We start from the raw sequence: 19161 nt of genomic DNA, 5'->3' as shown, positions 1-19161 counted from the left end.
TTACTTTCATAACTAAACAAAACAAAAAACCCAGCTGGTTGTAAATATTCGTATTCAGTTATACAATACATGTCTCAGTGTCCACACTTTTCCAGCATTTCTGAGGTCAACATTGGAGTTCTTCCTGTGGTGGACAGTGTTGGTGTGGGGTCATTTAGCAGCAAATGTTACCGTTGTTTCCTGTTGCCAATTAATCTGTCCTGCACCCTAGTCACCGGCATTTCTAGGAGCTGCAGAGAGGGCAGGGAGCAGGGCACAGGACCCAGGGGCTGGAGAGAGAGGCTGCTGCTGTTTCTTCCACGTGGGTCAGGGCCAAGGCCTTGCTTTGACCGTGTTGCTGCTCTCACCACAAATGCACAAAGAGCAGTGAAACCTCCTTTATAATGTGTCGCACTGTATTTAAGTACCATTTTCCTTCCAAGTTAGATTCAGAGACTGCACGATGTCCCACTCACAGGGTGGCCAACAGTGTCCTGGGGGTTACACTAGTGTGATCTCACCTTCATCAGTGGTAGTGCCTGTGGGCTCGTGATCCTTGAGTGAATGGAATGGTTTGCTGGACCTTGGCTTCGGTCAGACCATTCCACAGGCTCAGATGCCCCCTTTAGCTTATATTCACCTACCCAACATGCACTACAAACCCACTACTGGCCATTTTACAACTTACCATCTCTCAGACCTCAAACAAGTCATTAAACCTCTGAGCCTCTCTTATTTGTAAAATGTGGATTATGGTAATACCTGCCTCAAGAGGTGGTGTCAGAAATAATTTCCATGAGAAAATACAGAACATCTTACACAGTGTTTGGTACTTCAAGTCTTATATGTATGGCTACTTAAAAATAATGAAATCCCAATGACTGAGCTTGTGCGCAAGAGAGAAATAAATCATGGGATCTCCCCATGGACAGCTCAAACAGCGACAATTCCCATTTTAAATCTGACAAGCCACTTTATGGTTTCCTGCTTTTCTTCCTACTTCTGGTGCTCACCTTTTTCATTTCAATGTTCTGGTGCAGAAGCAATCAGAGAACTAAATGATCCTAGGTCAGCATCAAATTTATTAATTCAAGAATGTAGAAATGAAAATTATTTTCAAATAATTCTCATACCCAATTAGCAAATATTAAGCAACCTAATTTTTAAACCTTCAAATCTTGAGGAAAAATTCAGGTTTTAATATGAATACTAAAATAGGAAGATGCTGCTAAATGCCACTATCAAACAGTTAAAGCGAGCTCCTGGAATAGAAATCTCTTGACTGCTATGCGGTTTACAAGCACTGATGCTTGACTAAAGTGATTTATTTGGACTTCCACACAGTTGCTACAGTTCAAGCAAATTCTACCAGTGAGCTCAAGCAAACCAACTAACCTCCTTCATGCCTAAAGATGAGCAAAGTTAAACTCCATTTAAATACAATTTGAAAATATCCTATTCTCATCCCAGTGCATCTGCAACTGAATCTGAAACTATAATGCATCAGTTATTAGAATCCAGTATCTTTCTAGATATTCAGACTGAAAACTAATCTCAATGGACAATAAGCAAATTCCAGTGGAAGAGCTAATGGAAGGCCGTCCGTCTTACCTGCCTTCTGCATTATCTTTGTCCCTTATTAAATGTCCTTTAAAAATGGGGAGTGATGGGGTGTGGTTAAAATTCTGGTCATTTGTAGGCTTTTTTTTTTTTTTTTTAAACATTGAACTAGGGTATTTAAACACACCTCCTGTGAGAATAAAAGAGAACTCTCTGAGAGGTGGGCAATCAACCCTGTGTCACCTCCCTCTCCCCAGTGCTAGGGACCCAAGAACAGGGTTAAAGACCTGACAGGAAAAGTCTATTACTCACCCTCCTCCACATTCACAGCTGACACTTATATAAGGTACCTGGGCTTGACCAGACTTAAACTTCTGGAAACAGGTCCAGGAGTAAGATAATCGGTGAATAGTTCATTAAAACTCCTGCCTTTGGTTCAAACTGGGGATAAAGGATAACTTTAGAAAGATGTTCACAGTTTAAAATATTTAGTATCAGAAAGTTGTACTTATTTTTTTTTTAACTCAGCAGACTGAAGGCTTAAATTATCAATCTGCGTGAGACTTGGAAATGTACAGATAAAAAAAATGGCTGGGAAGTCTGTCCCGGTCCACCCAGTGCCACCAAAATGTGACACATCTTACCTGTTCAGCGGTGTAGTGTCACATGAGACAATAAGTTGTATTTTGATTCTGCAGGTTTTCTCTGCATTTCTAGGGTCATGTTTCACTAAAGTACTTAGGAATAAGTTTACAGCACAGTGAACATAAAAGAGGACACAAACCAAATTTATACTTAAATTAAGTAGCATGATTTAATTTAGCTGCTGCTTAATCCTGAATCCTCTTAAGTTAAAAAAACAAAAGTTATAATTAACTATTAACGTTAATGAATTTAAACCTTCCAGAAAACATGAATCCAAAAGGAAATGTCCAACGGGTGATACAGGCCACATATTTTATGGCCTTTCCTGTTTCAGTCTCAAACATTCTAAACATCAATGGAAAAAAAATTTTCTCTAGAGTTTTTCAATTTTATTCTTCTAGGGCACAATTTTCTGGCCCATTACTGGGTACGGTCTTCTAACAGGTACACAATTAACTCATAGGTAGACAACACAATGGCAGTATTTGGTATCTGCCGGATGAGCTGGGCAAACAGTCCTCTATAGAAGGCAAGGTAACCTTCTTCCCGGAAGACCAGCCGAGCGGTCTGGACAAAAGACTTGTACTTGGTGCCTTCCTCCCGGAGCCGTGTCCTTATGACTTCTGCAGACAGAAACACATACTTTATGCTACAAACGAACTGCATCACCAAGTGATACAATGAGAGAATTCAAAGCACACAGCTCTGTAACCGTCAATGTACATCTCTGGCTATTTGCCATCGGAGTTCTACTTGGACAGCAAAGTCGCTTAGGGACAATGAAAAGTTGCAATCTTTTTAGAACATTTTCTAACTCTGGGAAATGGTCAATTAGGGACATTACATATACAGACAAAAGTACAAAGTAACTTTTAAGGGACTGTAAAAGCTTACTTTGAATGGGACTTCATTTTAAGATAGTTTGTGGTTTTCTACTCCCAATTAAGCAAATGCTGTAATTTCACTGAAGGTGTAGTTTGTATTAAGCACGGCAAATCATCAACAAGATTTTCTTTTCATGTACTTGCCAACTTCCTCTCCCACTAAAACCCTTCTCCACCACTCTCTCCAGCTCAAAAGCTGCCTCCTACATTTTCAAACCTTTGCACACCTGGCCCTCCCTGACGCAGCCACCCCCAGCCTGACACCTGCCACTGCCTGGCACGCTCCCATCTTCCCCACCCCACAGAAGGCAGCCCAACCTCTTTTCCCTGAGCCCTGGGGAGCCGCTTAGTGTCCCAGCATGTGACAGGGGCTCAATTACCTGCTTTGGAGCTGACCACGTACATTCGTCACAGCTGACAGCACAGCGGGCTTTTGGAAACAAAACCCGTTTTGCATGGTACAATAAACTAAGCTATTCTTTTTTAAAGTAGGTCAGTGGATGGGGCGCCTGGCTGGCTCAGTTGGTTAAGCGTCTGCCTTCGGCTCAGGTCATGATCCCAGGGTCCTGGGATCGAGCCCTGCATCGGGCTCTCTGCTCTGCGGGAAGCCTGCTTCTCCCTCTCCCACTCCCCCCTGCTTGTGTTCCCTCTCTCTGTCAAATAAATAAATAAGATCTTTAAAAAAAATAAAAAATAAAAAAAGTAGGTCAGTGGAACATTAGGTCTCTAATTCCTTAAAAAATAGACTTAGCAAAGTAGCCTCACTCAGCACTCCATTCAAAGTGGAAACAGAGATTTTTTTTTTTTTGGTTGGCACTCACACCATTTTTTTAAATCGAGGAATTTTAAAGATTTATTTATTTATTTATTTATTTATTTGAGAGAGAGAGAGAGAGCACATGAGAGGGGGGAGGGTCAGAGGGAGAAGCAGACTCCCCGCCGAGCAGGGAGCCGGACGCGGGACTCGATCCCGGGACTCCAGGATCATGACCTGAGCCGAAGGCAGTTGCTTAACCAACTGAGCCACCCAGGCACCCTTAAATTGAGGAATTTTAAATAAAATCCAGATTTCTGGCTTCTCTGAAAACACCTGAAGTTCTACAACAGAGGGCCCACGTTCTGCACAATACGTTTTGGCCACTAGTAGCTGGAGCTGAGCGGAGCCGAGCTGAGCGCCTGCCGCTCCCATAACCTACAGACGGTAGAAGCCAGTGACCTGTACTCCGTCACCTCAGGACCTGCGGACACTGGCACTGCACTGGGAGCTGCAGAGGTCTACATACACGGACCGTGACACGAACCGCACAGCTGCTTTACTGTTCTGGAAGAAAAAGCAAAACATACCGTGCGGATAAGCGATGCAGGAAGCACACCCCTTAGAAATCGCAGCAGCTGCCATAAGTCCAAAAAAACTCGGGGAACTCTTCTCAGTCCCGTTTGTAGAAGAGGCTAATGGAGCTTCTTTCAGATACTTCTTCAAACTTTCATAAATAGCAAAACAGATGATAGTTTCTGAAATTCCAGCATACGAGGCCGTTAATCCCCTGTAGAAGCCACGGATGCCTTCTGTCTGGTAAACATAGCGAGCACACTGGACTGTGTTCATCTGCTTAGAGCCTCTCACTCTGTGTAAAGATCAATGAAGAGCTGTTAAAGTCCACACTCAGGAGGAGCTGGGCTCCTGTATCAAGCTGCAAAAAATAAGCATTGAGTATAAAGAGAAATTATACGGCAGGTGAAATATGTCTTCCGTGTCCTGTGTTCAGCTGAGCCCAGGCCCACCAGATGGGGCACCTGATAAGCCACAGAAAGTATGTGCATCTGTACCAAGAGTCATGAAAACATGTCCATAGCCTCTGACCTAACTTTAGAAAAGAGCCGGACGGAGGAAGACGTTCATCACAGAGGAAAATATAACTGCGATATAATCCAAACAGTCAGAATATCTAAAAATAGGAATAGATAAGTAAACTATGATACGCACACTAGGTTAACATAGTTGAGAAGGCAGTCAACTATGTGGAAGTGCTTGCGTGGAAAGCAGGACGCAATTATACAGTGAGTATAATTACAATCATGGCACAAATGTGCTTTCAGAAAATGCCGAAGGAAAAGCCTCACCAACATTCCGCCTGGGCAGTGAGCGCGAGGTTGCTTACGCTAGTGAGCTTTCTTAACTCTAGTCTCCAGATGGTGTGTTTTGATTCCATTATTTCTAAATTTATGGAATGATAAATATCAAATAAACTACGTAAGAACTAATAAAAGGCTTCAGGCTCACTGCTCCTGGCTCATGATGGCAAGTATCCTAAACTGCCTAATGCAGAGGGAACCCCAGGGCCTGACAGCGTATCCACTGGTCTGCACCACAGAGTCCTCCCCCGGCGCTGAAGCCCAGCGCGCCCCTTGCTCCAACCAGTCACAGTGGGCTCTCCCCTTCTTCCTTGTGTCTTTCCGAGGCTTCCACACCCTAGCTGGAGCGACCTTTCTAATACAGATCTGACCACACCACTGCCCTGCTTAAAAGCCTCTAATGTAGAGTTTCTCAATCTGGGCACTACTGACACTTTCCACCAGATGATTCTCTGCTGTGGAAGCTGTCCTTGCATTGTAGGATGCTGAGCAATACCCCAGCCTTTACCCACCAGATGCCAGAAGCATCCCACCTAAGTTGTGACAACTGGAAATGTCTCCAGACATTGCCAAATGTCCCCTGGGGGGCAGAGTGTTCCCCACTCCCACCCCAAACCACGGCTCTAATGGCCCCCCACGGCCCTCAAATTAAAGCCCGAAGCCAAACTCCAAGACCCTCCCAGGGCTTTGAAGGATATGCCCCCTACCCCATGCATTTCTGCAGCCTTGGCTTTCTATGATCCCCCCCTCCTCCAGCGTGCACGCGCACACCACACACACACACACACCCAGAGCACACTCCAACCACTTCCTTCGGGTACCCAGAAACGAGTGTTTCTTGTCTCTAGATTTTCCGCATACCCTATTCTTGGCCTGAAGCACGTGCAGTGCCAGGGCCCCCTCCCCATTATTTTTCAGACGGTAGAGGGTGGACATCACTGCCGCGGGAGGCCCTCCTGTGCCCGCCCTGCCTGGATGGCATGAGGGACCTCTGGGGTCCTTAGCATTTCTGGCCCCTATTTCATCAGCCTACAATTCTCTTTATTTTCTGTAAAGCTGTGAGCTTCTGGAAGGCAGGGCCTATGGCTTAACCCCCTTTTCCCCAGTGACTAGTACACAGCAAGCATGCAACAAATCTGCATTGTTGCAGAACTGGTTAACAGAGCCCACCCAAACAAGCTTTTTAAAATGTCCTGAGCATGGGGGCGCCCGGAGAGCTTGGTCGGTTAAGCGTCCGATTCTTGATCTGGGCTCAGGTCATGATCTCAGGGTCCTGGGACTCAGCCCTGAGTCAGGCTCCGTGCTTAGCGGGGAGTCTGCCTGAGGATTCTCTCTCTCCCTCTGCCCCTCCCCCCACTCAGGCACTCTTTCTCTAAAACAAACAAATAAATCTTAAAAAAAAAAAAAATACAATGTCCTGAGCATGGACATTGCATGGAGCATGGAGATTTAAAAGAGTGCACGTCCAGTCTCCTAGCTGACTTGTGCACGTACCTGCTGCTAAGCAGGAATGATACCAGGACTGTGTGGGGCACACCTGGAATGGGGAGTGATTACCAAAGGTTTCCAGGAGAGGATGCTGGTCAGAAGCCTGAAGGACAAGCAAGTGTTCCTGAGCGACAAGAGCGGGAGAGGGATTCCTGGTGAGGGACAGCACACTCGGGGAGATGGAAGCCTAAGAGCACATGACAGTTTTAGAAAATTGCAAAGGACCTTGAATGTTAAGCCCAGGAGTTAGGATTTGACCGTGAGAGTAAGCAAGATTCACTGAAGGATTATCAGCTAGCGATCTGTCCAAAATGATGAGATCTGATGCATTCTAGAAGGTTCTTTCACACAGAATGGATTGGGGAAACATGTAATCTGAGACCAATTCAGAGGTTTTCGTGGTCATTAGAGAGAAAAAACAAAGTAAGGCAGACCCCTAGTTACACGTCCAGGGGGGTATTCTTGCTGCTTCTCTCTTTTCTTTACAGGTTGCTTAGAATTCGGCTGGACTAGCTGAAAGCTTCCAGTGCCCACACGTATTTCCAGGCCACACGGTTACACAAGGGTTCTTAGAATTCGATGAGAGTGTCCCTTATCACTATCACGTCTTTGAAATTATGGTGGTTACTGGGCCACCGTTTGATCTTGTTATTTACGGTATTAAAGAGGTATATTACTATATTGCATTTTAAAAAAACATTGATAATTATACTTCAACAATTGGTTTCCATTGCTTTAAAAAATATTACTCTGAAAAGCAACTGCAGAGGCTTCCCAGACTGCCAAAGGGATCCACAGCATGAAAATGTTAAGAACCGGGCGCCTGGGTGGCTCAGTTGGTTAAGCGACTGCCTTCGGCTCAGGTCATGATCCTGGAGTCCTGGGATCGAGTCCCACATCGGGCTCCCTGCTTGGCAGGGAGTCTGCTTCTCCCCCTGACCCTCCCCCCACTCTCATGCTCGCTCTATCTCATTCTCTCTCTCAAATAAATAAATAAAATCTTTAAAAAAAAAAAAAAAAAGAAAATGTTAAGAACCACGGGCCAGGGTGCCTGCGTGGCTCAGTCGGTTGAGTGTCTGCCTTTGGCTCAGGTCATGATCCCGGGGTCCTGGGATCGAGCCCCATGTCAGGCTCTCTGCTCAGTGGGGAGCCTGCTTCTCCCTCTGCCTGCTGATCCCCCAGCTTGTGTGTTCTCTGTCAAATAAATAAAATCTTAAAAAAAAAAAAAAAAAGAACCACGGGCCAGAGTTTCAGGGCAGAAATCCAGTAAATTTGAGGGCCTTGGAGATTAAAATGACCCTTTGCCATTCTACCCTTACCGGCTTCTTCCCACTTAAAAGAGAGGCCATCTGGAGGAGCCCACAGCGCTCCAGTTGAGGGTGGGGTCGGCCAAGAGTGGAGACCCACCAACTATCTGAGAGAAGTTAGGAGCAGATCAGGGGCCATAAGCTTCCAACCTCCCCCGAGTGGTAACTTCTGTTGGCTCTCATATCCCCACAACGGCTGGCAGCAGACATATCAAAACAAAAGGAGTTTCTACATATAGCTTATATTCAGGAAAAAACAAGGATGGGGATGCCTAAGGGCTCTGTACATCTCATTTCACAACTGGAGTTGGGAGGAAAAAGAAAATCTCCACGAATATTTAGGAAGGAACAATTAATAACTTACTTCCGTTCTAGCTGCATCCGGGTTTTAACCATCCATATAGGATTCATTAAGGTATTTGTGACAAAAGCTGGAAGAAAAAAAAAGAAACAGAAAACATCATCACTGAACACAGTCCATGCTTATTAAAGCTATTTCATATGATAAACTTTGAGATCAGGATTTAAATGGCTTAATAGTAAAAATGGATAGTAGGAAGCAGTTATATTTCCAGACTGCAGATGGAAGGTACAGTCCCCTAAAATGTAACATCTATTGATATCTTGTACCTAAAAGAAATCTCTCAATTTTCTAGAGCCCTGTCTAGTTTTTCCAACCTGTAGATGGTGCTGTTGATATTTCTGTAAATGCAATTCCTATGATAAATATGTAAACTATTCTAAAACTGAATTTATAAGCTTCAGGTCCAGAAATAATTTGTTTTAAAAAGTTGGTGATCTAATCCAAAAGGTTACCTTATATCAAACTTAAAATAGAAGCCACTAAATCTCCATTTACCTGAATCTGAACATACACATTTTAGTATCTCACTAATCATATCAGGAAATTGGAAGTTTTAAAGACCGATCTGCTTATAGGAACCATTTTTCAAGTCTTCCTCATCTTAATGTTGCTCATTGTTCCAGACCAACCAGAAAGAGCAGTACCGTGGCATCAGCCTGTCACATGGTGAGCTCTGAACACCTCGTCCCCTCCACAGTCCTAAGCAGATTAATTAGGACCCAGAGAGTGGTTTAGAGAACTCCCTCCAGGTCTCCTTTATTTGGCAACCTTTCCTCTAAGTTAATTTTGCAAAAGTCACAAAACTGATCAACAGCTTAGGGCTTATGGCTCACTTACTACCACCCTCATCAGTGAGGGTTGACCCGTTCATTCTGCCACTCTGCATTTCCTCCTCGGAGCTCTGTATTTGGCAGAAACTCCTTTCTTGTGTGAAGCAGCTATCTTCTACTTGGGGTCTAGTAATTATGACTTATAACTACTCAGATAGGTTACTAGAACTTTTATTTGGAATGACAGAGGCAGACAAAACCTGACAGGCTGGCAGGAGGCAGAAACGTTTCACAGAATGCCTGTTTAAGTTCTCTGGAATACTCTTCTATTTACACCAGACATAAAATGATACCTAAAAAGACATAGCCTTCTCTCAGCAATCTACAAGTCCGTGGTTCTTTGCCAAGTATTTCCTGAGGAACAAATCCTGTTACGCATTTTCTATAGTGAGTGGAATGACTCCCATACTACCTGATCTGGTACCAGCCCTCCTAAAAGATCTCCTCCACAGCCCCAAGCCCTCATCACAGAACCCAGCTGTGGGCAGAAATGCCAGCTATCCACAGGGTACGCTGGACACCATGGGGAGTCACACACAAAAAAGCTCCACCTTTAAAAATAACTTAATGAGGGTGCCTGGGTGGCTCAGTCGTTAGGCGTCTGCCTTCGGCTCAGGTCATGATCCCAGGGTCCTGGGAACGAGTCCCACATCGGGCTCCCTCCTTGAGGGGAAGCCTGCTTCTCCCTCTCCCACTCCCGCTGCTTGTGTTCCTGCTCTCGCTATCTCTGTCTCTGTCAAATAAATAAATAAAATCTTTAAAAAAAAAAAAAAAACTTAATGAAACAGAAAGACATGAAAATGCATTAATATTCCTTTAAAAGAGACATAACACTCACCAGTAGTATACATGAGCACAGGTAAATTTTGAGGGAGAGTAGAAGTCTTAGTTATCAAAGAAAATGGAACCAGGTTACAAACTATTCTCATACATTCCTGTTTTATTAGTTCTAACATAAAGCGTTAGAAAAATGTTTTTAGATGCAAAAGAAGCAGAGAGCTAATTTCTAATTCCTGGAAAAAGCTGTTTGGCACAACACATGCTTTAGGGAAGTGGGAAACTTATCTCCACTCACTAGGGTAACATACCTGCAGAGCCAGCTGAGAAAATATGCACAATATTACTGTTAGGCACAAAAATGCCATTGAACTGCTCTTTGGCTTTGGAGTAACACGCAAAGTACACAGCCCTGTTTGAAGAAAGAGAGAATGCTACAGACATTCGCATGGCACTATGTACGTCCCTCCGCAACCTCTGAAATATTTAGGAAAATATGAGAAAGAAGGTTAACATGTAACCAAAAGCTTGACCTCATCTGTAAAACCAAAAGCTGCTGCAGGCCCCTGCAGAAAGCTCCTGCTTGTCCCTCCAGAAAGTATTCAGTGATGGTAGAAGTGTCCAAAATAATTGAGGAAGAGGAGATTTTGGTACTATATAAAATCTATTTATATTCTTCATTTTGGATGTCAATTCTTTAAGCACCAAAATCTATATTGAAACTTCTAAAATTTGTAATACTTCTAAAATATACCACACTTGTCCTGCCTTACACCACAATGAGTATGTCAAATATAATTTGACTTTTTTTTTTTGATGACTCAGGGTCACGTAGGGAACAATCATCACGAGCATATTTTCGTGTAGAGCTTCCGCCACTGAATACGCCCCCGCCTCCCTCAACCCTGCAGCTCCTGTAGGTGGAGGCTAGGCGCCCTCCCATCCCCATCCCCAGCTCTGGTCTGGTCTTTGCTTTCCCTCTTTTGACTTCTTTCTTACTGGGGCTGGGGAGTAGGGGCTGGTTGGTATTTTCCCTGCTCCTTCACCAGCAATGCCAGGGAAAATGCTTCTTTATTTTGGCTGGCCAATGCATCAATCATAGAATGTATTTTTCAACTTAGGCTCTGGACTACTTATCATTATTGTGTTTATGTAACAGTATTCTGTTTTTTTTCTAGGTCCCAACTGTTCTAAATGGGTGTGGCAGCCAGGAAGCTACATCAGATTAACACCTGTTACCAAATGAGCACTGTCCATGAGGAAATACAACTCAATTTTATTTACTATACATATGCAGTACGTCTACCATCTATTATAATGCATACCCCATATAATCTCACAGACTAGTGCTTTTATTTTTAAATAGATGATACACATATGCTACAAAATTCTAAAGGAACAAAAGGATTTACTAAGAATCTGAATTTTTACAACATTCTCAGGTGATTTGTGTATAAATCACCTCAGAGCACAAATCTGCAAGAATTCTAGGAAGCTTTTAGTCTTTACCTTATAGAAAACGTTTTCATTTTTGTTATAAAGATTAATTATCTTTAAAGTCTATCCGAGTTATTACATAAAGTAATATAAAAGTATTCTACCCTGCCACCCAGCGCCCCTCCCAGGAGGCAATTTCTAGAAGCAATTTCTTATCTACTTTTCAGAGATATGCTACACACACACTCACCTGGTCACTTTTCTCAAACAGGCTTTAAAGAGATACCGAAATAAGGGTGTTTAAAATAAAGTAAAGGCTAGAAGCCTTTAAAATTGCTTCAGATCAGTGCTACCAAGTGCATATGAATCACCTGGGGATCTTGCTAGAAGGCGGTGTAGGTCTGGGGTATGGCCTGAGAGTGTGCAGGTCTAACAAGCCCCAGGTGATGCCAATATTGCTAGCCACGTACCATACAGGAAGTAGCAGATACTTGTTTAGAAGATTCCAGGTGATGAGAAGATTTTCACTGAAGAATAAAATAACTAGAGTCTCTCTCTCTCTCTCTCTCACACACACACACCACAAGATACACTAGCAGTTGTCACTACTCTGTATGTCAGCTGCAACTAGGCAAATCCCATACAGAAAAAGAAACTGGCCATCTAGCAGGACTGCACTTCAGTAAGAAAGGAGTATTATATGTAGTGAGCCAGCTGGACGTTTAATGCTTACCTTGATGGCGCAACTCCAACCAAATTTGGACCCAAGCCTCTAAAAAGTGACTTTGGTCCCTCCTTCTCCAAGATTGACCTGAATAATAAGAGAAGATCTTTAAAATCCTTAGGCAGGGCCTATGCAACAGTGAGGCATCAGCCTTCACATCAGCTCTGTGAATACAGAACAGAATGTTTACGAGACCCCAGACTCTTATCTGGTTATATTACAATACAGCATCAGAAGGCTGAAGAACACTGCTTTCATTACTGTAGTGAAAAAGCAGGCTTCAGAAGCATCAGTTTGACCTCTTTTCAAGAAGCTTTTTCCCTGGTTCATGAAGGACCAAGATGTTCAGGGTTTGTACTACACACTGAAATCTTAGTGAGGTAGGACAAGCATCTGGCAAAGCAGCTGCTCCAGGGAATCATGTCTTATTTCTTTGGATCGTATTTCTTTTGGGTTTACTCCTTCTTTCTAATAATCCTATCTTCAGATCTTTACTTACTGTAGAAGGGCCCCAATCAGGGATCTACAGAATAGAAAAACCAAATTATTTTCAAGGGCTGGATGAATGTTTTTTAAAGTTAAAGCACAGTATCTCAAGCTCCAAGAGAACACTTTTTCTTTTTAATTTTTAAAAATCATGGTAACATGGGGCGCCTGGGTGGCTCAGTTGTTAGGCGTCTGCCTTCGGCTCAGGTCATGATCTCAGGGTCCTGCATTCGAGCCCCATATAGGGCTCCCTGCTCGGTGGGAGGCCTGCTTCTCCCTCTCTCGCTCCCCCTGCTTGTGTTCCCTCTCTTGCTGTGTCTGTCAAATAAATAAAATCTTTAAAAAAAAAAAATCATGGTAACATATACATAAAAACTTACCATTTTAAAGTGCACAGTTCAGTGGCATTAAGTATTTCCATAATGTTGTACAACCATTACAATCCATCTCCAAAACTTTTTCATCTCCTTGAACTGCAATCCATACCTGTTAAATACTAACTCCCTATTAACCTCCCCCCCACCCCAGCCCTTGGTAACCACCATTTTGCTTTCTGTCTCTATGAATTAGACTACTTTAGGGACCTCATAGGAGTGCAATTGTTCAGTATTCGTCCTTTTGTGGCTGGCTTCTTTTATTCAGCACAGTGACATTAACGTTCATCTATGTTGCAGAATGTGCCAAAATTTCCTTCTTTCTTTAAGGCTGAATAATACTCCATTGTATATGGGCCACATGTTGTTTATCCATTTATCTGTTGATACTCGAATTGCTTCCACTTTTGGCTATCGTGATTAATGCTGCTGTGAACATGAGTGTCCAAATATCTGTTCACGTCCCTCGTTTAAACTCTTAGGGGTACATGCTCAGAAGTGGAATTGCTGGATCATACGGTAATTTCTATGTTTAATTTTTTGAGAATCTGCCATGCTGTCCTATCACAGCAGCTGTACCATTTTATATTCCTACCAACAATACACAAGGGTTCCAATTTTGCCACACCCCTGCCAATGTGCTTTAAAAAAAAAAAAAGTGTTAATATGTTTTCTCATTGAAAGTGACTAAGGGGCAGCATCTGGATGGCTCAGTCAGTTAAGTATCTGCCTTCAGCTCGGGTCATGATCCGGGAGTCCTGGGATCAAGCCCCGCATCAGGCTCTGTGCTCAGTGGAGAGTCTGCTTCTCCCTTTGCCTCTGCTGCTCCCGCTCCCCCTGCTTGTGTGTGCTTTCTGTCAAATAAATAAATAAAATCTTAAAAAAAAAAAAGTGACTAAGGAAAGGACTGTGTAGAACTTTTTTTTTTTTTTTTTGACAGAGAGAGACACAGTGAGAGAGGGAACACAAGCAGGGGGAGTGGGAGAGAGAGAAGCAGGCCTCCCGCCGAGCAGGGAGCCCGATGTGGGGCTCGAACCCAGGACCCTGGGATCATGACCTGAGCCGAAGGCAGATGCCCAACGACTGAGCCACCCAGGCGCCCCTGTGTAGAACATTCTTTAGAGGCATTTTCCCGCTCCAACGTAATGATTCTTCAAGTTGGTTAAATTTATTCTTTTCAATGGCTCAATTTTCATGGTATCCAAGAGAATTTACATTACACTGAGGTCCCCTCTGATTTTATTTCCTTCTCTTACTGCAGATTTTTCTGCACTTGGTAATTAGTACCTCCAATCTGACAGCATTCTAAGTTTATCTAGCTCACTAATAATTGTACTGTTGTCAAAAGAGTTTATATAATGCTTTACTTTCATTAGGATACTGAAGGTAAAATAAAACGGTGTCTTCCACTTTATGGAAAAGCTATTGGTAAAGTGAATCCTGCCAATTTTATTTCTACCACCTTCCACTTTTCTCATAGAGAAAGTTTCTAGAAACAAAGCTGAAATTTTTGGTGCAGAAGAGGTTAAGTTGATGTTTTGGTCCCTAGCGTGCTGGATAATGTTCAACTTTTATCCATTCATAGTTTTCTTTCCTGTTCTTTCCTTTTCTCAGGTCAATGTAATTTTTCATGGTCTAGAGTCCCTGAATGTACAAACTAAAAAATGTGAATCTTAGCTTCTCTTCCTCAAATTTTTGATGTTTATAAAATATTTCAATTGCCTGAAAATGAAAGAATACTTGTACCTGTAAGAGCTATCCTCAAAAATGGCAGGCTAGCAATTATCTAGATAAGAAAAAAGAAATAAAAGGTATCTAAATTGGAAACGAAAAAGCAAAACTATCATTTTTTTTTTAAGTAGGCTCCATGCCCAGCATTGAGCCCAACATGGGGCTTTTGAACTCATGACCCTGAGATCAAGACCTGAGCTGAGATCAAGAGTCGGACACTTAAGTGACTCAGCCACCCGGGTGCCCCAGCAAAACTATCTTTATTCACACAGACAACACAATCTTACACATAGAAATACTAAGGCGTACACTATAACTAATAAAGGTCAGCAAGGTTGCAGGATATGAGATCAATATACAAAAATTAATTGTATTTCTATACAGTAGCAATGAACAATCTGAATACAAAAGTAAAAACTGATTCCATTTACAACAGCATCAAGGAGAAGAATATCCCTAACCACAGAGAGATGGAGTAGATCAGTGGTTGCCAGGGTGGGGGAGGGGAACTGGGACTGACTACTGATGGGTGCATGTTTCCTTCGGGGTGACGAAAATGTTCTAGAATTCGATAGTGGTTGCGGTTACATAACTCTGTGACTACACTAAAGCCCACTGAATTGTGCACTTCACAAGGATAAATTTTATGGTATGTGAGTAATAACTCAATAAAGCTATTCTTTCAAAAAGTAATGAACTGGACCCTAGTTCCATCTAAATAATTATTTCAAAATATTAGGGGGACAACAGTCTTTTCTTTTCTCTCTCTCTCTCTAAACAATAGTCTTATTTTCTAATCATAGAATGTTTTCCTTACTGGCAGTTATCAACCCAGGCCCTTTTAAGTGATCCCATGACACACTCCTGTTTGTGTAGCCCAGCCTAAACCCTCTGGCCAGCCCTGAGCATCACATGAAGGGCCTCTGTCTGAGATACTACACAATTAGAGGGCACAGCTACCATAAGTAGTACCTTTCTTTTTTTTTCATGGCATCTGGGGAATGTAAAAGCAAGGCATTTAAAATGAGACCGAGCCATGCAATGTAACATTACTTGGCAATAAAAAGGAAGGAAGTACTGATACACAAAAACAAGGATGACCTTCAAGAAACATTAGATTAAGTGAAAGAAGCCAGACATAAAAGGCCGTATGTTGTTTCATGTTATTTATATGAAATGTCCAGAGGAGACAAATCCAGAGACAGAAAGTAAATTAGTGCTTGGTTGCCTAGGCTGGGGGTGGGCGATGGCGAGTGACTGCAAATGGGTGAGAGGTTTTCTTTTAGTAGGGATAAAAATGTTCTAAAATCAAATTAGTAGTGTTGGCCACACAAAACTCTGTGCACATACTAAAAACAGTTGGATGGTATTCTTTAAATGGGTAAATTGTATGGTATGTGAATTACATCTTAATGTTAAACAAACCAAAAAACTTGGGGCACCTGGGTGGCTCAGTCGTTAAGCATCTGCCTTCGGCTCAGGTCATGATCCCAGAGTCCTGGGATCGAGTCCCGCATCGGGCTCCCTGCTTAGCAGGAAGCCTGCTTCTCCCTCTCCCACTCCCCCTGCTTGTGTTCCCTCTCTGTCAAATAAAATCTTTTAAAAAACCAAACCAAACCAAACCAAAAAACAACCCAGCAAGGAGAAAAGAAAGGCTCCTTGAAAAACGTCTAATACCAGAGTGGGGGGCACCTGGGTGGTTCAGTTGGTTGAGTGTCTGCCTTTGGCTCAGGTCATGGTCCCTGAGTCCTGGGATCGAGCCCTGCATCAACCTCCCTGCTCAGGGGGAAGTCTGCTTCTCCCTCTGCCCCTTCCCCTGTTCATGCTCTCTCTCAAATAAATAAAAGGAATGAATATGGACTGTAGATTAGTTAGAAAGCAGTATATAAATACTGACTTTCTTGAATTTGAAAACCATACCTTGGCTTTAAGAGAATACCCTTGTTCTTAGGAAATAAATGCTGAAGAACTGAGGGTAAAGGGGCATAATGCGTGTAACCTATTTTCCAATGGTTCAGAAAAAATATGTATGTATACAGAGCAAAAAAGAAAAACAAAAAACAAATGGGCCAACGTTACAAATTGGTGATTAGAGGTAAAGAATATAACCAAGTAATCTGTACCATTTCTGTAACTATTCTGTTTGAAATTATTTCAAAGTAAAAAGTTCTTAAAAAAAAAAAAACAAAACAAGGTATAGGTCATAGATTATAAAAATATTAGGGGCGTCTGGGTGGCTCAGTCCTTAAGCGTCTGCCTTCGGCTCAGGTCATGATCCCAGGGTCCTGGGATCAAGCCCCACATGGGGCTCCCTGCTCAGCGGGAAGCCTGCTTCTCCCTCTCCCACTCCCCCTGCTTGTGTTCCCTATCTAGCTGTCTCTCTCTGTCAAATAAATAAATAAAATCTTAAAAAAAAAATATTAAACTCATGATGACAGCCCACAAAGTCACAGAAGCAATGGGTGGGGTAAAGACAATTCTTGGGTTTCTGTAAACCTAACACGCCAAATGAAGTTCCTGCACTTTGAGTGAACTTTCATACTGGCTCAAACAAGCCACTCAGCTCTTACTAGAGGCATGAGAATTTAGTGTTTTCAACTGTAAATACTTTACTTTTACTCAAAACAGGACTGTGCTTTCAAAAAGCCAAGCTCTCTGAACAAAAACTTCTCTCCAGTAACACCTTGAAGTGATTTACAACTTCTAAGAGTATGTAAACGATTTCAAATGGTCAGTATATTCAAATATTTTTAAAGTTTAGATTCTGTCTGTGGTCCCATTAACGTACAGGGTGCAGAGCCAGGCCCAGAAGGCAGTTAAACACAATTAAGGGACTCTGGCTCTAGGAAGCCTGAAGCCTCTCATCTATAATGCAGTAGGGAACTCATGTCCTCAAGTGACTCAGGCCTTTTCAGAACTGCAGAAAGACGGTCTCCATAGCTACGCATATTAACAGTGGGCAAAAAGTCAAATTTGTTACATAATTCAAACTGCTAACCTATCTGGATGTTTACAAAACTCTTCTGGAACAATCAAGTTCCTACTATAGGTACTCTTTGGTTTCATAATAAAGCATGTTAGGATCCAGACTAATTTTCCCACAGTCATTTCAACTTTGATTTAGAAAAGAAATGCAAAAGGAAATTAGGGTCTTGTTTGGAGCATTTCATTCTCTTCACTAGCTTTAATCACAATACGAACACTACAGACTAATCCAAAACAAAGATCTCATCTGAACATAAAGGTTTTTACAAGATAGAGACTAGCTCACTAATATATTACTTTTCAGGTTAAAAAAGTACTTGAAAAAACAAAAATAAGATACCTGAGTACTTTACAGAATAGGAGCTCTGACAGAAAGAAAGGAAAAAGAAAAAGATTAATGCTTAAGATTTTTTAAAGCAGACACCAGAGATAAACTGATATATTAATAATCTCTATGGCAAATCTAACAGCGAGAGCCTAAATATGCTAGCATCTTACCTTTTTTCTTTTTAAGTAACTATACTCAAAATGTAAAGGTTACTGGTGCTCCGGTGGAGGATATTTTTTTTTCCTAATACGTTACCCTAACATGAGACACATGCAAACACTGATTTGCATTTTGAAAAATAAGCTTCCTGTAAAGAAATTCTGTTGCGTGGTAAGTCTTTTAAAGTCGTTCTGCCTGAAAGAGTAAGACTAGATATAAGCTGCTTAGTTTTAAGTGAATAACCATTTTATTCACTTGGGTTTTTGGTAACCCAATGTCTTCTAAAACTGCACAGACAACCTTGATGGGCTTGTGGTATAGAGGAAAAGCCTAACTCTTGTCCTCCTTTTATCATTTACCAGATGAAAAGCCCTCTCTGTAGACCCCCATCACTGCCCTTAGCTCAGCCATGTTAATGGAAGAAGGAGAGAGCTATCTAATAATCTACGTGCAGGAGGAGGGCTGCTTCAACCAGGGTGGTGGTAGAGAGAAAAGCAGTCACTGGTTATTACAGCACCCTGAAAGCACGCTTCCCATGCTGGTGCACTCTCTTTATGTAAGTGCTGAGTAACACGCTGCTTTTAGAAGATTTTATTTATTTATTTGACAGAGAGAGACACAGCGTGAGAGGGAACACAAGCTTGATCCCAGGACCCTGGGACCATGACCTGAGCCGAAGGCAGACGCTCAACGACTGAGCTGCCCAGGTGCCCCAACATGCTGCTTCTAGAACGTAACAGGGAAAGACACATATCTCCCCTGCAGAGCAAGTGCACTTTCTTCAGATGAGCATTATGTAATAGGATATTCCCCTTTTTCTGCCTTGGCCACCAAGAAACTCAGTTATAAATCTTATGTTTAAAAAGCGCAGAGGGGGGTGCCTGGGTGGCTCAGTTGTTAAGCATCTGCCTTCGGCTCAGGTCATGGTCCCGGGGTCCTGGGATCGAGCCCCGCATCGGGCTCCCTGCTC

At 42.5% G+C, this 19161-nt stretch overlaps 1 protein-coding gene across 1 annotated transcript in view; it reads right to left on the bottom strand.

Moving 5' to 3' along the window:
- Window positions 1–2327: 2327 nt before the first annotated feature.
- SLC25A33 (solute carrier family 25 member 33) overlaps window positions 2328–19161 on the bottom strand; it is a 24568-nt gene continuing 7734 nt past the window's right edge. The window contains exons 2-6 of the mRNA XM_081816818.1: window positions 12138–12256; window positions 10279–10379; window positions 8361–8427; window positions 4413–4693; window positions 2328–2807 (exon numbers count right to left, since the gene is read on the bottom strand). Coding sequence (XP_081672944.1) covers window positions 2605–2807; window positions 4413–4693; window positions 8361–8427; window positions 10279–10379; window positions 12138–12256 — 771 coding nt within the window. The 3' untranslated portion in view covers window positions 2328–2604. The remainder of the gene's footprint in view (window positions 2808–4412; window positions 4694–8360; window positions 8428–10278; window positions 10380–12137; window positions 12257–19161) is intronic.

The sequence above is a fragment of the Leptonychotes weddellii genome, chromosome 4, assembly GCF_054177405.1.
Source record: "Leptonychotes weddellii isolate Sample4059 chromosome 4, ASM5417740v2, whole genome shotgun sequence".
In the NCBI taxonomy this organism is placed as follows: Eukaryota; Metazoa; Chordata; class Mammalia; order Carnivora; family Phocidae; genus Leptonychotes; species Leptonychotes weddellii.
Note: the sequence above shows the minus strand (reverse complement) of the source record. Positions and strands in the feature narration are given on the sequence as shown.